This window comes from Sturnira hondurensis, unplaced genomic scaffold, assembly GCF_014824575.4.
Source record: "Sturnira hondurensis isolate 20B ecotype Veracruz unplaced genomic scaffold, ASM1482457v3 Scaffold0016617, whole genome shotgun sequence".
In the NCBI taxonomy this organism is placed as follows: Eukaryota; Metazoa; Chordata; class Mammalia; order Chiroptera; family Phyllostomidae; genus Sturnira; species Sturnira hondurensis.
The window spans coordinates 7,023,199-7,040,234 of record NW_028089248.1 but is presented as its reverse complement, the minus strand read 5'-3'; the positions used below and the strand labels follow the sequence as shown (position 1 = coordinate 7,040,234).

Genomic DNA, 17,036 nt, shown 5'->3' with positions numbered 1-17,036 from the left:
GCCAGTGTGTGCAGACCTGACCCATTTCCCCACCCCTGCTGCCTGGCTTCTGTACCCTCCTCGCTTCCTTATGTACTTCCGCTCGAGGTATCTCTCCACCCCTCACCTCCAGCAGCACCACCACCAGAAACTAAGGGGTGCAGGCGAGTTTTGTTTGCTTTCCTCCCTGCTTCAGAGCCCAGCGCAGTGGGGGGACCAAGGAGAGGAGCAAGGTCGCCCTGAGGGGAAGAAGCCCCCACCTGGCAGGCGGCCCATTGCACAGACCTGCGTGAGCACCAGATGTGGGGGCTCACCCAGGCCTTGGCCGCGGTGTGGTGAGGCAGCGCTGAGAAGGCGGAGGAAGCCCCAGCACTCAGTGAGCGGAGGTGCCCAGTGCTGAGAGACATAGCGAGCACTGAGAAGGAACAGGGAGACGAGGTAAGGGACAAGGTCAGGGGAGGAGGACGCCCTGCTGAGCCGAGACCCAAGGGGGAGAAGGTAAGAATCACAGAAAAGCCGGGGGAAAGGGTCCAGAAGGGAAACTGCACGTGCAAAGGCCCCGAGGAACCAGACAGAGCCCACTGTGCCTGTGAAACAGAAATCACGTCAGTGAGGCCGCAGTTCAGCAGAGGGGAAGTGAGAGGGCCGGGGTGGGTTTGTGGACAGATGGCTTTGATTTGGGCTGAGATTGGAGCCATTGAAAGTTTCTTTTTTAAGTTCGTTGAAGTACTGTGGACATACAACAAACCGTCCAAGTTCCAGGGTCCAGGTGGAAAGCTCTGATGTATGTATACACCTGAGAAACTATGACCATAATTAAGACAGCAAACCTGGCCCCCATCCTCACACGCTTCCTCGTGACCTTCTGAGACCCTTTGTCCCTGTTCCCACCTCTAGTCCCAGGCAACCACTGATCAGCTTTCTGTCACCATGCTGCATCTTCTAGAATTTTCTAGAAGTGGATGTCCTCTTATTTTTATATCCCGTTATGTGTTGCATTCACCAACCGCGAGAACAAATGTCGGAGACTTTCAGGGTTCCAAAGATGTTACTTTATTGGCCAAATTTAACCTGTGCAGGGGTGAACTCTCAAAGTGTCCAAAGACACAGTGCCCGCAAGGGCTGCAAACGAGAGTCACACACAGCGCTTACAGCTAAGTCCTTATATAGAGGCAAGCAAGCAAGCGTTGCACAGAAGCAGATGTGGCGGTTAGCTATTGGCTTACAGAGCCCACGCTCAGGAATAGGGTGGGGTCTAACTCAACTGAGAGGAAAATTTTGAAACTAAACAGATGGCAATCAACTTACAGGATGTTTGCTAGGGACGCAGGCTCCTTGGAGCTGAGACTATTTTTCTTGTTCCCAACATTATGTTGACTGTTTTTTTTTTAATTTTTATTCATTCATTCATTCATTTATTTTAGAGAGAGGAGAAGCATGAGAGAGAGGGAGAGAAACATCAATTGGTTGCCTCTTGCTCTCACTCCGAAAGGGACTGAACCTGGAACCTAGGCACGTGCCCTGACCAGGAATCAAACCCGCCATCTTTCGCCTTGCGGACGCTGCTCCAACCAACCGAGCCACACCGGCCAGGGCCGACTGACTTTTATCACTCAGCTACATCATTCTGAGACTCATCCATGTGGAGCAGACATCAGTAGTTCACTCCTTGGTGTGGAAGAGCCAGAGTTGGTTTATTCGTTCAGCCACCATCGAGCATCTGGGCTGCTGGCAGGGTCCAACTCAGCTGGCTCGGGTGGGGAGTGAGTTCGAACCACGACGCGGTGAGCACGCTGCCGGGCACGGCCCCATCTCAGAGGCGCACTTTCACAGGCCTCGTGTGCTGAGCCCGTCCAAGCAACTTTGGTAAGTTCCCACAAAGGGCACTCTCTCGGTCCCTCCGGTGTCTCTAACAAAGTGTCACGGGCTGGGTGACCTCAAAACAGCAGACATGTGGTGCTCACAGTTTGGAGGCTGGGAATACAAGATTAGGGTACCAGCATGGTCCGGGCAAGCTGCTCGCTGTGTCCTCACGTGACCAAGGACAGAGAGCTCTCTGGGGTCACTCTGAGGAGGCATTCACCCCGTTCATAGGGGCCCCACCCACAGGCCCCACCTCCTAACGGCATCGTTTTAGGGGTTAGGATTGCAGCTTATGAAAGAGGGCAGGCACAATGCTGAGAAGCCCTGGGTTTGAAGCCCATGGCGATGGGTGCGTGGTTCCTGCCTGGAGTCTCTGAGTCACATGGTCACTTGACCCGGAGAAAGTATGAGGGAGCCTCGGGTAGGGGTTTCCACACCTCCTCCCACACCTACTTTAACTCTGTAGGTCCCCAGGAAACGGGCTCCTGGGCAGCTTCAAGTGGACACCTTCGCACCCAGCCCACGGTGACTACGCTTTATTCCAATTTTGCCTGACTCCGGCCCTCTTCTGACTTGCACTTCTGTTCCGAGGGACCCCTCCACCCTGCAGTGGCAGCTGTGTCCTGCGGCCTCCAAGGCTGAACTTTACCAGGACCTGGTGTGTGGGCACTCTCGTTGGTCATGATCCAAGCCAGTAGTTTTCAAAGGTCTGTGAGAGTGAGAGTCTTTTATTTCAAATGAATTTTTATGGAACCCCAACACGTAAAACATGAAAGCAGGGACTTGCTCTGTGCAGCTGGGCAAAGCTCTGTAAAGTGGGGAAGTCACCTGGCCAGGAGGCTGGGTGCCCTGGGGCTGTCTCGCCCATCTGTATCTGTTTCTTTATCTGTAAGCTTCTCCCCATCCGGACTGGGCTGGTGGCGAGAGTTCGTGACCTCAGGGGGTTGCCCGCTGTGGCACTGCTGGGGGCCCCAGTCCAGGGTTGTTGGCTTTAGCAACTCAGGAGCATGTCAGTATCAACATGCCCCCCAGGGAGTGTTGTTTATGGTCACCCAGCTGCACTGCACATCCTGCTGGTGCTGGGTGGTGGGTCGGGGGCGAGAGAACCGAGCCACTGGCCTCAAAGCCAGCTCCCTAAAGCAGGGCAGCCAGAGGAGGTCGGACCCCTCTGAACGACGAGAGCAAATACAGAGTTCTTGTGGGCGCAGGTGCTCAGGTGGACAGAGGGGTGTGGGGCCACTTAGAGCAAAGTGCAGGAGTGCACAGCTGTGGGCCGAACACCTGGCGCCGTGCCTGCGGCGGGCAAAGGCCCTCCCTCTGAGACTGCTGTGCCTCTTTGCTGTGAAACATGGACGATGAGAATTTGAAGGTTAACTGAGAAGAGGCCCAGTGAGACAGCAGACTGCAGCCCAGCATGAGCACCTGAGCGTGTCAGGGGCCGGGAGCGCCTTTGCCGGCACTAGGCAGGTGTCTCAACTCTTTTTAGGTTCCCTCTGGGAACCTGAGCTGTTGACACCCCCACTTGGTAGAGGACGTCAGCCCTGCAAACCCCCCCTGGAGGTGGGGGAGCGCTGCTGCTGCCCAACCCCCTTCACCACATGGTTGTGGAGACCCAGCCCAGGGCACACGTCCCCACCTGCAGGGTGACCTCTGTCGCACACCGCTACTCGGCTGCTCGGGCGAGAGGTGCGGAGCAGCAGCCAGAACCTTCTGCCCTGAGCGGGAGCTCCCTGTGGCTCAGGACACAGCCTGGGACTCGGCCCTTCTGGGCTCCAGTCCCCCTGTCTGAGTCAGGGCCTTCAGGGCCCTCAGGCTCCCTCCTTCCACACACATGTCCACAGAGAAAAGCCGATTTTCTGTGGAGGAAGCTGGGTTTGTGACCCCGCCCCCCCCGCAGCTGCGTGAAGAGGGTCTGGGCCCAGGCCAGCTCTGTGCACACTCCCCGGGGCCTCGCCGGGCTCTCCCTTCCTGGCCTGGAGAAGGAAGAGGCAGGCGGAGTTAGCACCTTTCAGGTGCTCAGGCAGGGAACACCAGGCGCCCTGCAGCCATAATAAATGACCACCAGGGGGCGGAGGAGCCAACGTTGCTCCTGAGAGCCAGGGCCTGGGTGCTGTGGCCTCATCTCCCCCAGCCTGCGCTTCTCAGGGCCAAGCCCCAACCCTCAACACACACTTTCCCAGGGAGGGGTGGAGGCCCTCCTTCCCGTCTGGGTCTTGGGCTTCCTGCCTCTAACATCCAGCACACAGGTATGCCAGAGGAAAGCTCTGGAATGTGAGTCACTCAGTAGGTAGGCAGGATGAGGGACTCTTCCTACCCCTGCCTGGGGTTCTCAGGTGACGCTTCATCCAGACAAGGCTGACATCTCCCCCCATTCCAGGAGCCCCTCAGGGACACACCTGCAGGCTCCCAGCACAGGCCTGTCTCAGCTGCTAGCCTCCTGCCCTGCCCCCACCTGGGCTCCCTCTGCCCCTCTGGGCCCAAATTTCCAGGAAAAAAAAAGGAATCTCCAGCATCAGGAAAGGGTATCTGACAGCAATAAATTTATTAAGTATCCCCCGACATACGAACACAAACCAGTAAAAAATAAATAAATAAACTAAAACTTCAGGCCTAGAACTGACAAAGCAGAGACAAATGAGCCGCACACAAAGGGGAAGGACCTACGGTGGGAAGACAGAGGTGAGTGCCACAGATACCAAGGGATGGACACTCGGGAGCCCTGGGGCGGCGTGACGGGGGCGGTGGGGCGAGGCTGGGGCGGCGTCAGGGCCTGCGCAGCTCTGGGGCAGACCTCTGGCCATGGCCTGGCCCCGCCCACAGCCTCACTTGGGGCCCTGGGCCTCAGACTCCTCCTCATCGTCTTCGTACATCTCCCCCTCCTCCTCGGCCGTGGCGTCCTGGTACTGCTGGTACTCGGACACCAGGTCATTCATGTTGCTCTCGGCCTCGGTGAACTCCATCTCGTCCATGCCCTCGCCCGTGTACCAGTGCAGGAAGGCCTTGCGCCGGAACATGGCCGTGAACTGCTCTGAGATGCGCTTGAACAGCTCCTGGATGGCCGTGCTGTTGCCGATGAAGGTGGAGGACATCTTGAGCCCCCGGGGCGGGATGTCGCACACGGCCACCTTCACGTTGTTGGGGATCCACTCCACGAAGTAGCTGCTGTTCTTGCTCTGGATGGCCAGCATCTGCTCGTCCACCTCCTTCATGGACATGCGGCCACGGAAGACCGTGGCCACTGTCAGGTAGCGGCCGTGGCGGGGGTCGCAGGCGGCCATCATGTTCTTGGCATCGAACATCTGCTGGGTGAGCTCAGGCACCGTCAGGGCCCGGTACTGCTGGCTGCCCCGGGCGGTGAGTGGGGCGAAGCCGGGCATGAAGAAGTGCAGGCGGGGGAACGGCACCATGTTCACGGCCAGCTTGCGCAGGTCGGCGTTCAGCTGGCCAGGGAAGCGGAGGGAAGTTGTGACCCCACTCATGGTGGCTGACACCAGGTGGTTGAGGTCCCCGTAGGTGGGCGTGGCCAGCTTGAGGGTACGGAAGCAGATGTCGTAGAGCGCCTCGTTGTCGATGCAGTAGGTCTCGTCGGTGTTCTCCACCAGCTGGTGGATGGACAGCGTGGCGTTGTAGGGCTCCACCACCGTGTCCGACACCTTGGGCGAGGGCACCACGCTGAAGGTGTTCATGATGCGGTCCGGGTACTCCTCACGCACCTTGCTGATGAGAAGCGTGCCCATCCCCGAGCCCGTGCCCCCGCCCAGCGAGTGGGTCAGCTGGAAGCCCTGCAGGCAGTCGCAGTTCTCGCACTCCTTCCGCACCACGTCCAGGACAGAGTCGACCAGCTCGGCGCCCTCCGTGTAGTGCCCCTTGGCCCAGTTGTTGCCGGCCCCGCTCTGACCTGTGTAGGAGTCAGGAGGGGGCACAGATGAGGTCAAGCCTCCTGTGCCTCAGCGCCCCAACCCAGAGGCAACTGTGGAAGCAGCGTGTCTGCCTCTGCCCTGCAAACCGGGGGGCCCACACCTCCTGTCTCTGTGGCCTTCTCCATCAGCCATGCTGTGCCCCGGGGCTCCTGCACCCAGTGCCAGGCCAAGGACTCTGGCCAGAAACTGAGATGCAGTTCCCGCTCCACCTTGACTGGGGGTCCTGGGTGAGGTGGTCAGTCCTCCCCTCCACCAGCCTGACCCTGGCTAGCCATGGTGGAAGACTCCACTACAAGCCCAGCATCCCCTGAATCTCGGGGTCTGGATGTGGACTGGTGCCAGTTGGTTGGGGTGCTGAGCTCTGAAGGGTGGAAATGGGGGGAGGCCTGTCACCCCCATCTTGGGCACAAGGCCCACCTGAGCTCTGGGTCACAGCAATGCTGTGCTCGTGAGCACTATCCTCTGGACACCCAGCAGCCAGCAGCTCTCTAAGGAGCCTGTAAGCATAACTCCTTATTTTACACACCGTTCTGCTTGAAGTACACAGTGTTTTCTGCGCCCTGCACAGGCCATCCCTCTGGGTCCCCACTGGCACCTGCAGAATGGGGGTCAGCTCTGCCCTGCAGGGTCATGGCCCTTTTGTTCCTGTTGATCCAGGTTTGTCTGTGATGGGGTCAGCCACCCCTGTGGGACAGGGGACACTCACCAAAGATGAAGTTGTCGGGCCTGAAGAGGTGTCCGAAGGCCCCAGACCGGACACTGTCCATGGTTCCAGGCTCCAAGTCCACCAGGATGGCCCGAGGTACGTATTTGTGAGCTGAGGGGAGGGGGGAGGTCAAGTGCATCCTAGAGACTCAGGGGCTCCTCCTGCCCTTGAGGTTCTGCCCTGGCCTCCCAGCCATGTGCTCTGACCCCCCAGCCTTGTGCTCTGACTCCATGAGGGACATGGGGACAGACACCCTGGATGGCCGGGGCTAGTTCCAGAGTCTGCATGGGCAGTTGAGTATTTCTCCAGTTGAACATGGACATTGTTCTACACCAGGTGCTAAATAGCCCTGGCCCCAGCCCTCCAGGTGGCCCTGCTCTGGGCCTGCCCATGGGACTCCAATGGGACCACCAGGACCTGTACAGGGGTCCTGAAGCCCTGTCTGTTTCCTGTCTTGTGGTTAAGAGCATGTTTGAACCCCACTGTGGCAAGAGTCTCAGGTTACACCTGCCACACCTTAGTGGGAGGGCAGGTCCCCGGGCCCAGCCTAACTGCCCTCCCAGCCCCTGGGAAGTATCGGGGTGCTCACAGGAGGCCTCGTTGTAGTAGACGCTGATGCGCTCCAGCTGCAGGTCGGAGTCCCCCACATAGTTGCCGCTGGGGTCGATGCCATGCTCATCGCTGATGACCTCCCAGAACTGCGGGGGGACAGAGTGGTCAGTAGGGGACCAAAACCCCCACAAGGCCCTTTCCCCAGGTGGCCGCAAAGCCCTGGGTGTACAATTTGGGGCTTGGACCCAAAACACTAGCTCCTTGGAGAGACTTTGGAAACAGCCTCGAGCTCTGTCACCTGTCATGAACATGTCATGAACATGACGTCACGTCTGCACGTCCATGGTTACCGGAGGCTCCAGGGTGGTTCAAGGCTCAGCTGACCCAGCCCAGCTTCACACTTGCTGCCCAGTTAATGAGAAACCATCTTCTTTGGGTGGCTCTTATTACTCCCTTTTCTGATGAGGAAATGGGAGCACAGAGAAGGGGAGAGTCCAAAATATTTGAGCCACTCATTGCCAGGCAGAGGATATCCAGGGACAGGGTCCAGCAGTTCCCAGGACATTGGCAGCCTTGGCTATAGGAACCACAGGGGCTGGAGTGGGGAGTGACTCGCCTGGGTGGCCCCACCTAACCCTGCAAGGCTGGCACAGCCCTGAATCCTGGAGCCCGTGTGTCCCTGGCGGCAGCAGACAGGGGAGCAGCAAGGCCTCCGCTTAGGGGTGGACCACTGCTTCCCAGCTGTGTGACCCCCGGCAGGTCCCACAGCAAGAATGCTCACTGCACTCTGTCTCTGGGCAGCAGACCGCAGGCTGCGAGAATGCGCCGAGTCATCTGCGCAGCTCACGCGGACAATGAGGGGGGCCTGAGCACCACTGCGTGGCACCATCAGCATGAGTGTCCACATGAGGACACTCCCCCCGGCTGCACTGAGCTCTGCCCTCCACCCAGGGCGCTCCCAGGGGGCTGTGCAGGCAGCTCACGTGCTGTGGCTTCCCGGGTGCCTCCTCTTCGCTCCTCAGGGTTGAGGTGGCTTTCAGAAGATACAATTGGAATGAAGTCCTCGGGGAAAACAGGCCCCTCTATCGGGGTCATGTGCTGGCAAAAAGGCTGCCCAGTTGGAAAATCAATTACAAACCAGGTCGCTGTGCTTTTGCCTCGGACGGAACACATACCGCTGTGAAGGGCATGGGGTCCCAACCTGGGGACGCTTTCTCCCAGTGTGCCCTTCAGCTCTTTTGGAATTGTCACGTGCACAGGCGAGCTTCACACACACACACAGAGGTTTAAAAACCTCAAAACTATGAACAGTGTCATTATTATAAAATGTACAGCAAGCCCTGGCTGGTGCAGCTCAGTGGACTGAGCACGGGCCTGCGAACCACACGATCGCGGTTCGATTCCCAGTCAGGGCACATGCCTGGGTTGCAGGCCAGTTCCCGGCAGGGGACACACCAGAGGCAACCATACATTGATATTTCTCTCCCTCTCTCCTTCCCTTCCCCTCTAAAGATAAATAAAATCTTAAAAATAAATAAATAGATGTACAGCAGTGTCTTACCATTCATCAGAGAGACTGTAATCAGCAGCCAGAGCTCAGCTCCCAGGGATGTGTGGGCGGGACCTTCCCCCCCTTTGATGCATTTATGTTACCACCAAGTTCTGCTCTGGCCTTGTGTGTGTTAATTTTGTCATTAGAATAAAGACACGCAGAACGTCACTCAGACATTCAAGGCTGATCAGAGCTTCCCACCACTGCTTGGCTCTCCATGCCCTCCTTCACCCTGAGGCTGGCCAAGGGGCTGTGCCCAGAGCCTCGGTCCCCACAGTCTTAGGACACCGCAAACCTCTGGCTTCAGGGACACCCACAGCCTCTGTAGAAGAGGGATGATCTCAAGAGAGCAAGTGTGGGGGCCAGAGACAGTCATTCACCAGGCCACCGACCATCTCTGGGAAGAAGGACTGTCCTCCAGGAGGGGACAGACCACAGTGGGTGTGGATCCCAGTACCGGCCAGTGTGTGACATCCCTCCACTTCTTGGGAGGGACTTCAGGTTCCTCACCTGGGAAGTAGGCGGGATAGAGGCCTCACACCAAGTGCTTAGCAGAAAGCCTGACACATAAAAGCATTCAGGAAATGTTGGCTTCTTTGGCCAAAAGGTCTTAGGTGCTATTTAAATTGGTAAAGCCATGTGCACGATAACTGAAGTAAAAATTAATAGAAGTTTTAAAATATCCATATGCTGTGGAAAGCCGTGGCACAGTAAAATTTCACTGCTGGTAGGAGACCTCCAGGATGTGCCCTTGAGGGGAAAAGCATGTTCCTCGGTGACGGGACAAAGGAACCCTCACGACAAGGGCCGAATTTTCGCACGGAGGCCTGGTGCTGCCGCAGGGGCAGACTGTCCCGCTGAACTGGGGCTGGCAGGGGAGGGCTGGTTACGTGGGTAGAATCTTCCTGAAATAATGTTTCCATTTTTAAGGGGGAATATACTAATGACTGCTTTTGTAGTTAAAACTAGTAATGATTGTAATTTAAAACATTAAACAGATATTAGTAAACTAGATGATGTGACATCTAATAAATAATAAAATACAATTTAAAAATGCAATAAGCAATAATTATGGTCATCACTACAGATGACAAAACTGCCAGGTGGCCGCGGACCCCGAGGCCCAGGCCAGCTGCCGCTTTTCCGTCTGGTGTGGGGCGGGTCCTGCCCTGGGCCGGCGGCGCTGTCCGTGGTGCTGATCCCCGGATCCGGAGGCGGTGGGGCGAGCACAGGAGCCCAAGGCAAGTAGGGTGCAGCGCCCCGGGGAGAAAGGACTGGAGCGTGGACCCTCCAAGACCCCATGCCTTCCACCCCTCCAGCCAGCGCCACCCTGACCTCTCCAGCAGGTGCCCAAGGGGCGTGGTTGTCCCGGCCCCTCCCCTCCGCGGCCCCGCCCTGCGCCCTGCGTAGAGGGGAACAGACAAAGGCTCCAGAATGGCGCTGCTTCCCTGGGGCGGGGGTGGGGTGGGGTCGGGGTCCCCGTGCACCCGAGGTATCTGGGGCCACACCCCGTCTCACCGCACCCTGGCGAGGTGACTAGAGCAAAGCGCCTGGCACAGTGCCCAAGGCGGCGGCCGTCATCCTCCCGAGTCATTACTGCCGTCCCGCGACTGCTCGGGAGAGGGAAGCCCTACCCTAGTCCTGGGCCGCCCCGACTCCTCCGCCGCCCTCCCCAGGGCCGGCAGCCAGATCCACGCAGGGCCCGTGGGCAGAAAAGCAGCCCCGCACCCACCCCCACCCTTCAGCCGCTGCAGGAGGTGGGCCGGAGCGTAGGGGGCTCTTAGCCCTTTCTCTGAGTCTGGGTCACTGCAAAGGCCAGCGTTTGGGAAAGAAAGAAACACTTCCTCCCCTCAAATCCTCCTATCTCTGGTTTGAAGTGTTTACGAGGATCAGATATTAATCTTTAAAATTAACATGAATTAAGAAAATCAAGCGAAAGGAATGAAAAGAAATGAGCAAACCCAAGGGTCAGAGCGCCGAGAAGCAGGGGCCCCTTTGCCAGAAACGAGGCTGTCCCGGCTGTGGAAGGGGGGGGTGTAAACGGACCACCCCTCCCCCAGGCCCAGGGGGGCTCAGGGCTGCCCGCCCCCGGCACCGCTGACCCTCTGAGGAGCAAAAGTTCAGGCCAGGCCGTCGCACCACGTTAATGAGCCCTCGGCCCCTCCCACCCGCCCGGGCAGCTGTCAGCGGTCGCCCCAGGAGCCCCGGCCGACCGGAGGCCGTTCCCTCCCCGCCTGCCCCGCCCCCAGCCCCCGGCCCCGGACAGGCGCAGCTGGCTCCTCCCTGATGATCAGTCGTCGACTGCAGCCTCCGAGACCCCATCCCGGGGCCTCCGCCCCGGAGCCCAGGTTGCAATTTACATGTCAGCCACGTGGCTGCCGCAGCCCCCTCGTAATTAGCTTTTTGTTCTCCCCGTTTCCATGGCAACAGCCTCTAGAGAAAGCCTCTCCTCCGTCCCTTCTCCTCCAGGACCCGTTCCTGCCCCCGCCCCCCTCCAGGGTCCGCTCGACGCCCCCCCGGCGCCGGGTCCCTGGCCGTGGTCCTGACAAAGGCACACGCCGGCCGCGCGGGGTCCAGGGCCGCCCCCGCCGGGCGCCCCTAGGGACTAAGGCGCTGTGTGACCTTGGGCAAGGGACAGCCTCCGGACTTAGGGACAGGACGCTCGCCACCTCCTCCTCCCGCCTCAATCCCTGCGGCTGACAATCCCTGGGGGGCTAACAATGGCTGGGAGGAACTGCCCACGCTTGGGGGCTGGCTTTGTTCCCTCGTCCAACCCTCGGACTCCGAGAGGGGCTCGTCCGGGTTGGGCTGCGCCCGGGGAGAGGCCGGTCCTGGACCAAGGTCACCTCGAGTCCGGGCCGAACCCCCCCCCAACAAAGGACCGGGGTGGGGCCAGGCAGCCGGAGGTTTTCTCAGGGAGGTTGGCGGCCGGAGGAGGCTCTGACGGCCGGGACGACCTCCGGTTCCTGCGGGCGGCGGGAATCATTAAGGCTTTCAGGGGCGGGGGCCACCCAAACCGGCCCACCAGCCCACGCACCCCTCTCAGGCTGAGTGGCGACCCCGAGGGGGCCACGCCCAGCTAGCCGGCAGCACTCGCGGCGGCCCTCGGAGGACCGAGCGTGGCCGCGGACCGCGCCACGCTCGGTGAAGCCCTGGAGCCGGCGGGCGCGGAGGAGCCGCAGGTGGCGGCGGCAGGGCGGGCCCGTCGCTTTGTTCTCGGTCTGCAGTGCTGACCGCTCTCGGGGTGCGCGGCGCGCCCTGCTTCCCTCTCTCGGGTGCCGCCCGGGCGGGGACGCGGGAGGCGCGCGGGGCGCGGGGCCTCACCTTGGCGCCGATCTGGTTGCCGCACTGGCCGGCCTGGATGTGCACGATCTCCCTCATGCTCGGTGCTGGGGCGGCGGCTGCGGGAGGCGCGGACAGGCCGGGCTGGCGACGAGGGTCCGCCGCCCCCGCCGCCGCTCTTATAGGCCGGGCCCAGCCGGCCGCGCCCTCCTGGCGTCACCGCGCGGCCAATGGGGGCGCAGCCGCGCGATGCGGCACGGCCCTGCCGCAGCCTCCCGCACCTCCCCGCCGGCCGCGCCCGCTCCGGGGGCCGCTCTCCCGAAAGGAGGGAGGACAATAGAAGCCCCCTTGGCCCTCGGACCCCGCCCCGGCTCCCTCTCGGGTCCCACACTTCGGCCTAGGGACCGACCCCATCTTCCCGCCCCAAAGGGCGAGACAGACGCTTCCCAGCGTCCTGTTGGTGGCGTGAAGGGGCCACCAAGGTACTCTGAGCTTTGCTGGACCCCGTGGGGATCCAAGGGGGCAGGAAATGGCTTAACAGGCACCGAAAGAAAACCCAGGGCTGAGAGACCCTGAGTCAGAGTGGCTGTGGGTGCGGGAGGTGGGGCGGCGCGGCTGTGCGGCCCTGAGTCTCGCTGTCCTCCTCTGCGGTGGCAGTACCACCGCCCCTCCCCCACTGGCAGCAGTCAGTCTCCGGAGGGACCGGCGTTGTGTCCGGCCCGACGCAGCGCCTGGCGAGCAGCTGCTGGTCACTGAGTGTCGAGTCAGGCACTGTGATAAGGACCCGGCCAGGTGAGGGGCGGCCAGGGGGCCGGGGGCATGCCGTCGTATTTCTGTCTTACTCCTTGATGTCACTTGTATGCCTGGACTCTTGGTCCAAGTGAGGCACGAATAGGAGCCAGAGTGTGCATAAGGTGAGGACTTCTGCAGGGAAACCTGGGGAAAGGGGCCTCCTGGTCAGAAGAGAAGGGAGGAGGACCTTCGCATGAAGACAGACGCCGCAGCGCACACGCAGACACCCCCAGCCTCACAGCTGCCTGGGCTCACACGTTAGAGTGAAGACACCAGGTAACAGGTCCTTCTGACGTTTCACTGACAAACCCTCCAGGAAGGGTGTCCACAGTCAGCCCAACAAGCTTGAGGGGCTCCTGTGTCAAGGCGCAGGCTCAGGAGGCACCTGCGGGCTGTGCTGTGTCCAGGTCCCCCTCTTCCCCTCCTGGAGCTCCCCAATTTGGCAAGTCTAGAAATGGGTCTTTTGTTCTCCAGTGTCCCCTCCCCCACAGTGTGTCCATGATGTGGCTTTCCGTGGTTGGCTTCTGGCCACCTGGGGCCCCTCCCTGCACCCCACTCAGGGGGTCTTTGGTGAGCATTTGGCTCTGCCCTGGAGCTGATGTGTCTCCCTGTCTGAGCGAAAGAATAAGCTTTGCAGCATTGTCAGCCAGAACCAGCTTCTCTGTGGGATGGCACTGGGCCTGGACAGCACCCCCTCCAACCCCAGGGGGCTCTGGTGCTGGCTCCAGGCTGACTCACCATCCCCATCCCGTCTCCCAGCAAAGGCTGGCCCTGCCGGGAACCAGCTCCCAACCCCAAGGCCAGCAGCCAGGGATGGAGCTGCCAGCGTGCGTCGGGCGGGGCCTGGCCTGGCCTGGCCTGGTGGAGCCGGCGGGGCTGGCCCGGGGGCCGCAGAGGGTGCTGGAACTGCCCCAGTGTTGCTGGTGCCACCACTCTGGACTCCACTGAGCTTGCACCAGGAACAGGGCCGACTGCCTGCTCATTGTCTGTGGAGAACCCACTTGGCTGCTCGGCAAGAGGCCCAGGTCTGTAGCAAGGGCCCCCAGTACCAGGCAGCATGGCCTGCCCCAGAGGCCACTCCCAGGGATCCCCCCGCCAGGGGGCAGCTTCACTCTAATTTGGGAGGCCTTCCTTCAACCCCCTACAAGGACTGATGGTGCTGGAGGGACAAAACCCCTAGACCCTGATACACGGTGGACCCCTGCGGGGGTGGGGGCTGCCTGTGCTCTGCCAAGGCCACAGTGGGGCGTGATGGTGGTCCTGCTTCTGTGGCAGCTGAGGGCAGCCTGGATGGCACCAGCCTGACCACCATGGAGGTGACTGGGGACAGGGCAGCTGCCCCTCCCACTCGCTGCCCTGGGCTGAGTTTACACACAGAGAGAAGCAAAGGTGTGGCACCTGAATGGGTGTAGCGGGGTCCACTCGCTCCCCTGGGGCATGGCCTCAGGTGCTCTGGGTCCTTGGGGGTTTCTCCCCCTCATCACTCCCACCCGGGCCTCCCCAGCTCCCCCTCCCTCAATCTTCACATGGCTTCTGGAAAGAGCTGAGGCAGGTGGTGATGAGGCTGCCCAAGTACAGGATTTATTACCAGACCCTTCCCAGCCCTAAGACCCTGTGTGCTGGTCGCTGATTCAGACAGATGGCCTTGGCCTTGAGCAGGTACTGGCTGGCACTACATGTGAGTGCTCGTGGTGCAAATGGGCCAAGCCCCCAGTTCTCCCTGCACCAGAAGCCCAGAGAACCGCCCCACATTCCCCCACCACTCCTGCAGATGTGGCCCTCCACCTGGGGCAGCTCCTCACTTCTTCCTGAAGCAGCCCTGTGGGTCTGGGTCCTGCTCCTCATGGGACCCCTCCTGTGGCTGCATGGAGGAAGTCCTCTGCCAGCTTCGGACTTCTCATCCTGGTGGGTGGATCCTCACCTGTCTCTGGGTTTAGGCAGGACCCTCCCAGAGTGGGTGTACCTGTCAAGGAGCTGGGCCTGCCCCATGCCCGCCTTCCCCCAACTCCCTGACACTCATGCCCATTTCTCTCTGGCCCCGGCCAGTCTGTGCGGCCCCACCTCCAGATTTCTAGCCTGTCCTCTTTGGCAAGTGACTCGGCCAGCCACATGGGAGTTGGGCTCGGTGGCAGCCACACCTCCCTTGGTCCCGCACCTGCTCTCCCAGCGAGCACAGCAGCGCCTGTCTTCCAGAGCTGCTGGCTTCGGAAGGCGTAGGCAAGGGTCCACGATGGCACGGCGGATGACGAGGGCCAGGCAGAGGTGGAAGTTCTTGAAGACACAGTGGCAGGTGGGGTGTTGAGGACACAGGACAATGAGCAAGAGGTACTGGAAGAAGGGGCCCCAGCGGAGGAGGAAGTGGCCCAGCAGGGTGGTGAACATGACCGAGCCCTTGAGGCCGAAGCCCTGGAGGATGAGGCGCTGGTGAAGCAGGTGAAGCTGTGGCTGAGCTTCAGCACGGCCACGAGGAGGCTGATGAGACCCAGCAAGACGGCCAGGTGGGCACAGGAGGTGACGGAGGGCGCTGGCCACCCTGATGGCCATGTCACACCTTGGGCAACGTCACAGTGCTGTGGCACCACAGCAGAGAAGATACAGAGGCCAGACACCCAGGAGCCATAGGTGAGTAGGTTGAGGACACTGGCCAGCTGCTGTGCCACGGTGGCCTGGATGACCAGGGTGCCCACCTCGGGCAGCAGTGTGACAGCCGTCCCCAACATGCTGCTCATGCTCACCAGCAGGCTGGACACGGCCAGGCAGTATTATGAGCAAGTATGTGGGGCAGTGCAGGCTGCGGTTCTTGGCAGCAGTGACCACCACCAGCATGTTCTCCAGCAGGCTCACCGGCCCCAGGCCAAGAAGAGCTCATTGGGTATGCACACCTTCCCGCACCAGGGGCCCATCTGGGTGGTGGCCAGCCCGAGGTTGGGGGTGGCTGGGGGGTAGCACTGAGGGCACCCAGCATTGAGGCTCTGGGGACCCTCTCCAGGCATAGTCCCACCAGAAAGCAAGTGTCCCACTCAGACCATGGGCCACCAGCAGGCCTGTTCGTACCCCTGGTGCCGCCCACACACTCACCCTCTCCCTGGCTGGGCATACGCCACCTGGGGCATGCCCTGCTTCTCCACCAGTCTGGTCACTTCTCAACCAGGACCCTAGCTCCACAGCACCAAACTTCTGAGCCCTCAGCCCACCTCCCCTGCGAGGCACAGTGGCCTGAGCCCTCCCGTATCTACAGCTCCTGCCTCCCTAGGCCAGGGGAGGCTGAAGTCCAGTTACGAATGGACTTTTTCTCCACAGCCTCCAAGCCATCTGCTCCACCCTCCTGTAGGCAGGCACAAGATGGGTGGGTGCCCAGGGATTCATCAGAGTGTACCCAAACGCCTCTGTCTGCCACCAGGTGGTGTGAATGGCACCCAGCCCTAGTCTCCTCCTGGGCACAGGGGGACACCATCCTTCTGTGCTGCCTGGAGACACAGTAGTCTTGCCAGCCTCACTGATGCTCTGCCAACCAGCGCCCCCACCAGGCCCCTGCTCTCAGCATCTGTGTGGGTGCCGCCTGAACCCACCTGAAACTCCTAACCCCCCTTTAGGCCCTTGGCCAACAGCCCCTCTCTGTCCTGGAAACCGCCCCTCCCGACTCTGGCCTGTTGCTGCTTGGCCCCAGTGGTCACTGGCTATTGACCATCCATCCCCAAGGGCCCCAGTCTCTTTCCTTGGTGCTCCCAGAGGACAGCCTGGTCCCACGGACTGGATGAGATGCTCTATCATCCGGGGGGGCTGGGACAGAGCTGCCAGCTCAAACCCTGGAGGACACCAGGCTCCAGGCCAGGGGCCACTTCCAGACAGACCTGTCCCCAGCCCTGCACTCTGCTGAGGAGCATGGGTTCAGAGTGCCCTTGGCTCCTCGGCCTCACTCCACCCCTCTCTCACTGCAGGCCCAGGTGGAGGCGGAGGGACGTGTCCCTCCCCTTGGCAGGTGGGGAAAACAGGCAAGCAGAAAGGCCGGTGGTCAGTGGGGGAAGTGGGGCCAGGAAGGTGTGTGGGGGGGTTTGAGCACATCCGTGATGTTCCTGCTGAAGTTCATTCTCTCCCCCGTCCACCCAGCTGGACGGGCCTGCAGGCACGGGCCCACATTAACGTCTACTCACAAATAATAACCACTCCTTGCAGTTGCACAACTCTCCCTCATTCTGTTTTGAAGTACATCACAGGTAGCACACACTCGTTAAAAGGGCGCGATCGAACAGCCAGGAAAGCAGTCCCAGAACGAGGCGCCCTCAGCCCACCACACACAGTGCTGCTGGGCGCCTCTTCCCTGGGCTCTGGTGGACAGCCACATGTTCCCACAGGGGACACCAAGGAGAGGGGTTTCATGGTCAAGGCACCT

At 60.7% G+C, this 17,036-nt stretch overlaps 2 protein-coding genes across 2 annotated transcripts; both read right to left on the bottom strand.

The window, feature by feature from the left end:
* Positions 1-4,360: 4,360 nt before the first annotated feature.
* TUBB3 (tubulin beta 3 class III) lies at positions 4,361-12,018 on the bottom strand. Its single transcript, XM_037066457.1, has 4 exons — positions 11,897-12,018; positions 7,058-7,166; positions 6,469-6,579; positions 4,361-5,740 (listed from the first exon to the last, which is right to left on the bottom strand). The coding sequence occupies exons 1-4, from the start codon at positions 11,951-11,953 to the stop codon at positions 4,665-4,667; spliced, it is 1,353 nt and encodes a 450-aa protein (XP_036922352.1). The 5' UTR covers positions 11,954-12,018; the 3' UTR covers positions 4,361-4,664.
* A 2,316-nt stretch (positions 12,019-14,334) lies between these two features.
* Positions 14,335-15,639, bottom strand: MC1R (melanocortin 1 receptor). Its single transcript, XM_037066307.1, is given in 5 exon segments — positions 14,335-14,866; positions 14,868-15,179; positions 15,218-15,405; positions 15,407-15,501; positions 15,504-15,639. Coding segments are annotated over 5 exon segments (1,110 nt in total). The 3' UTR covers positions 14,335-14,487.
* Between the last annotated feature and the right edge of the window lie 1,397 nt (positions 15,640-17,036).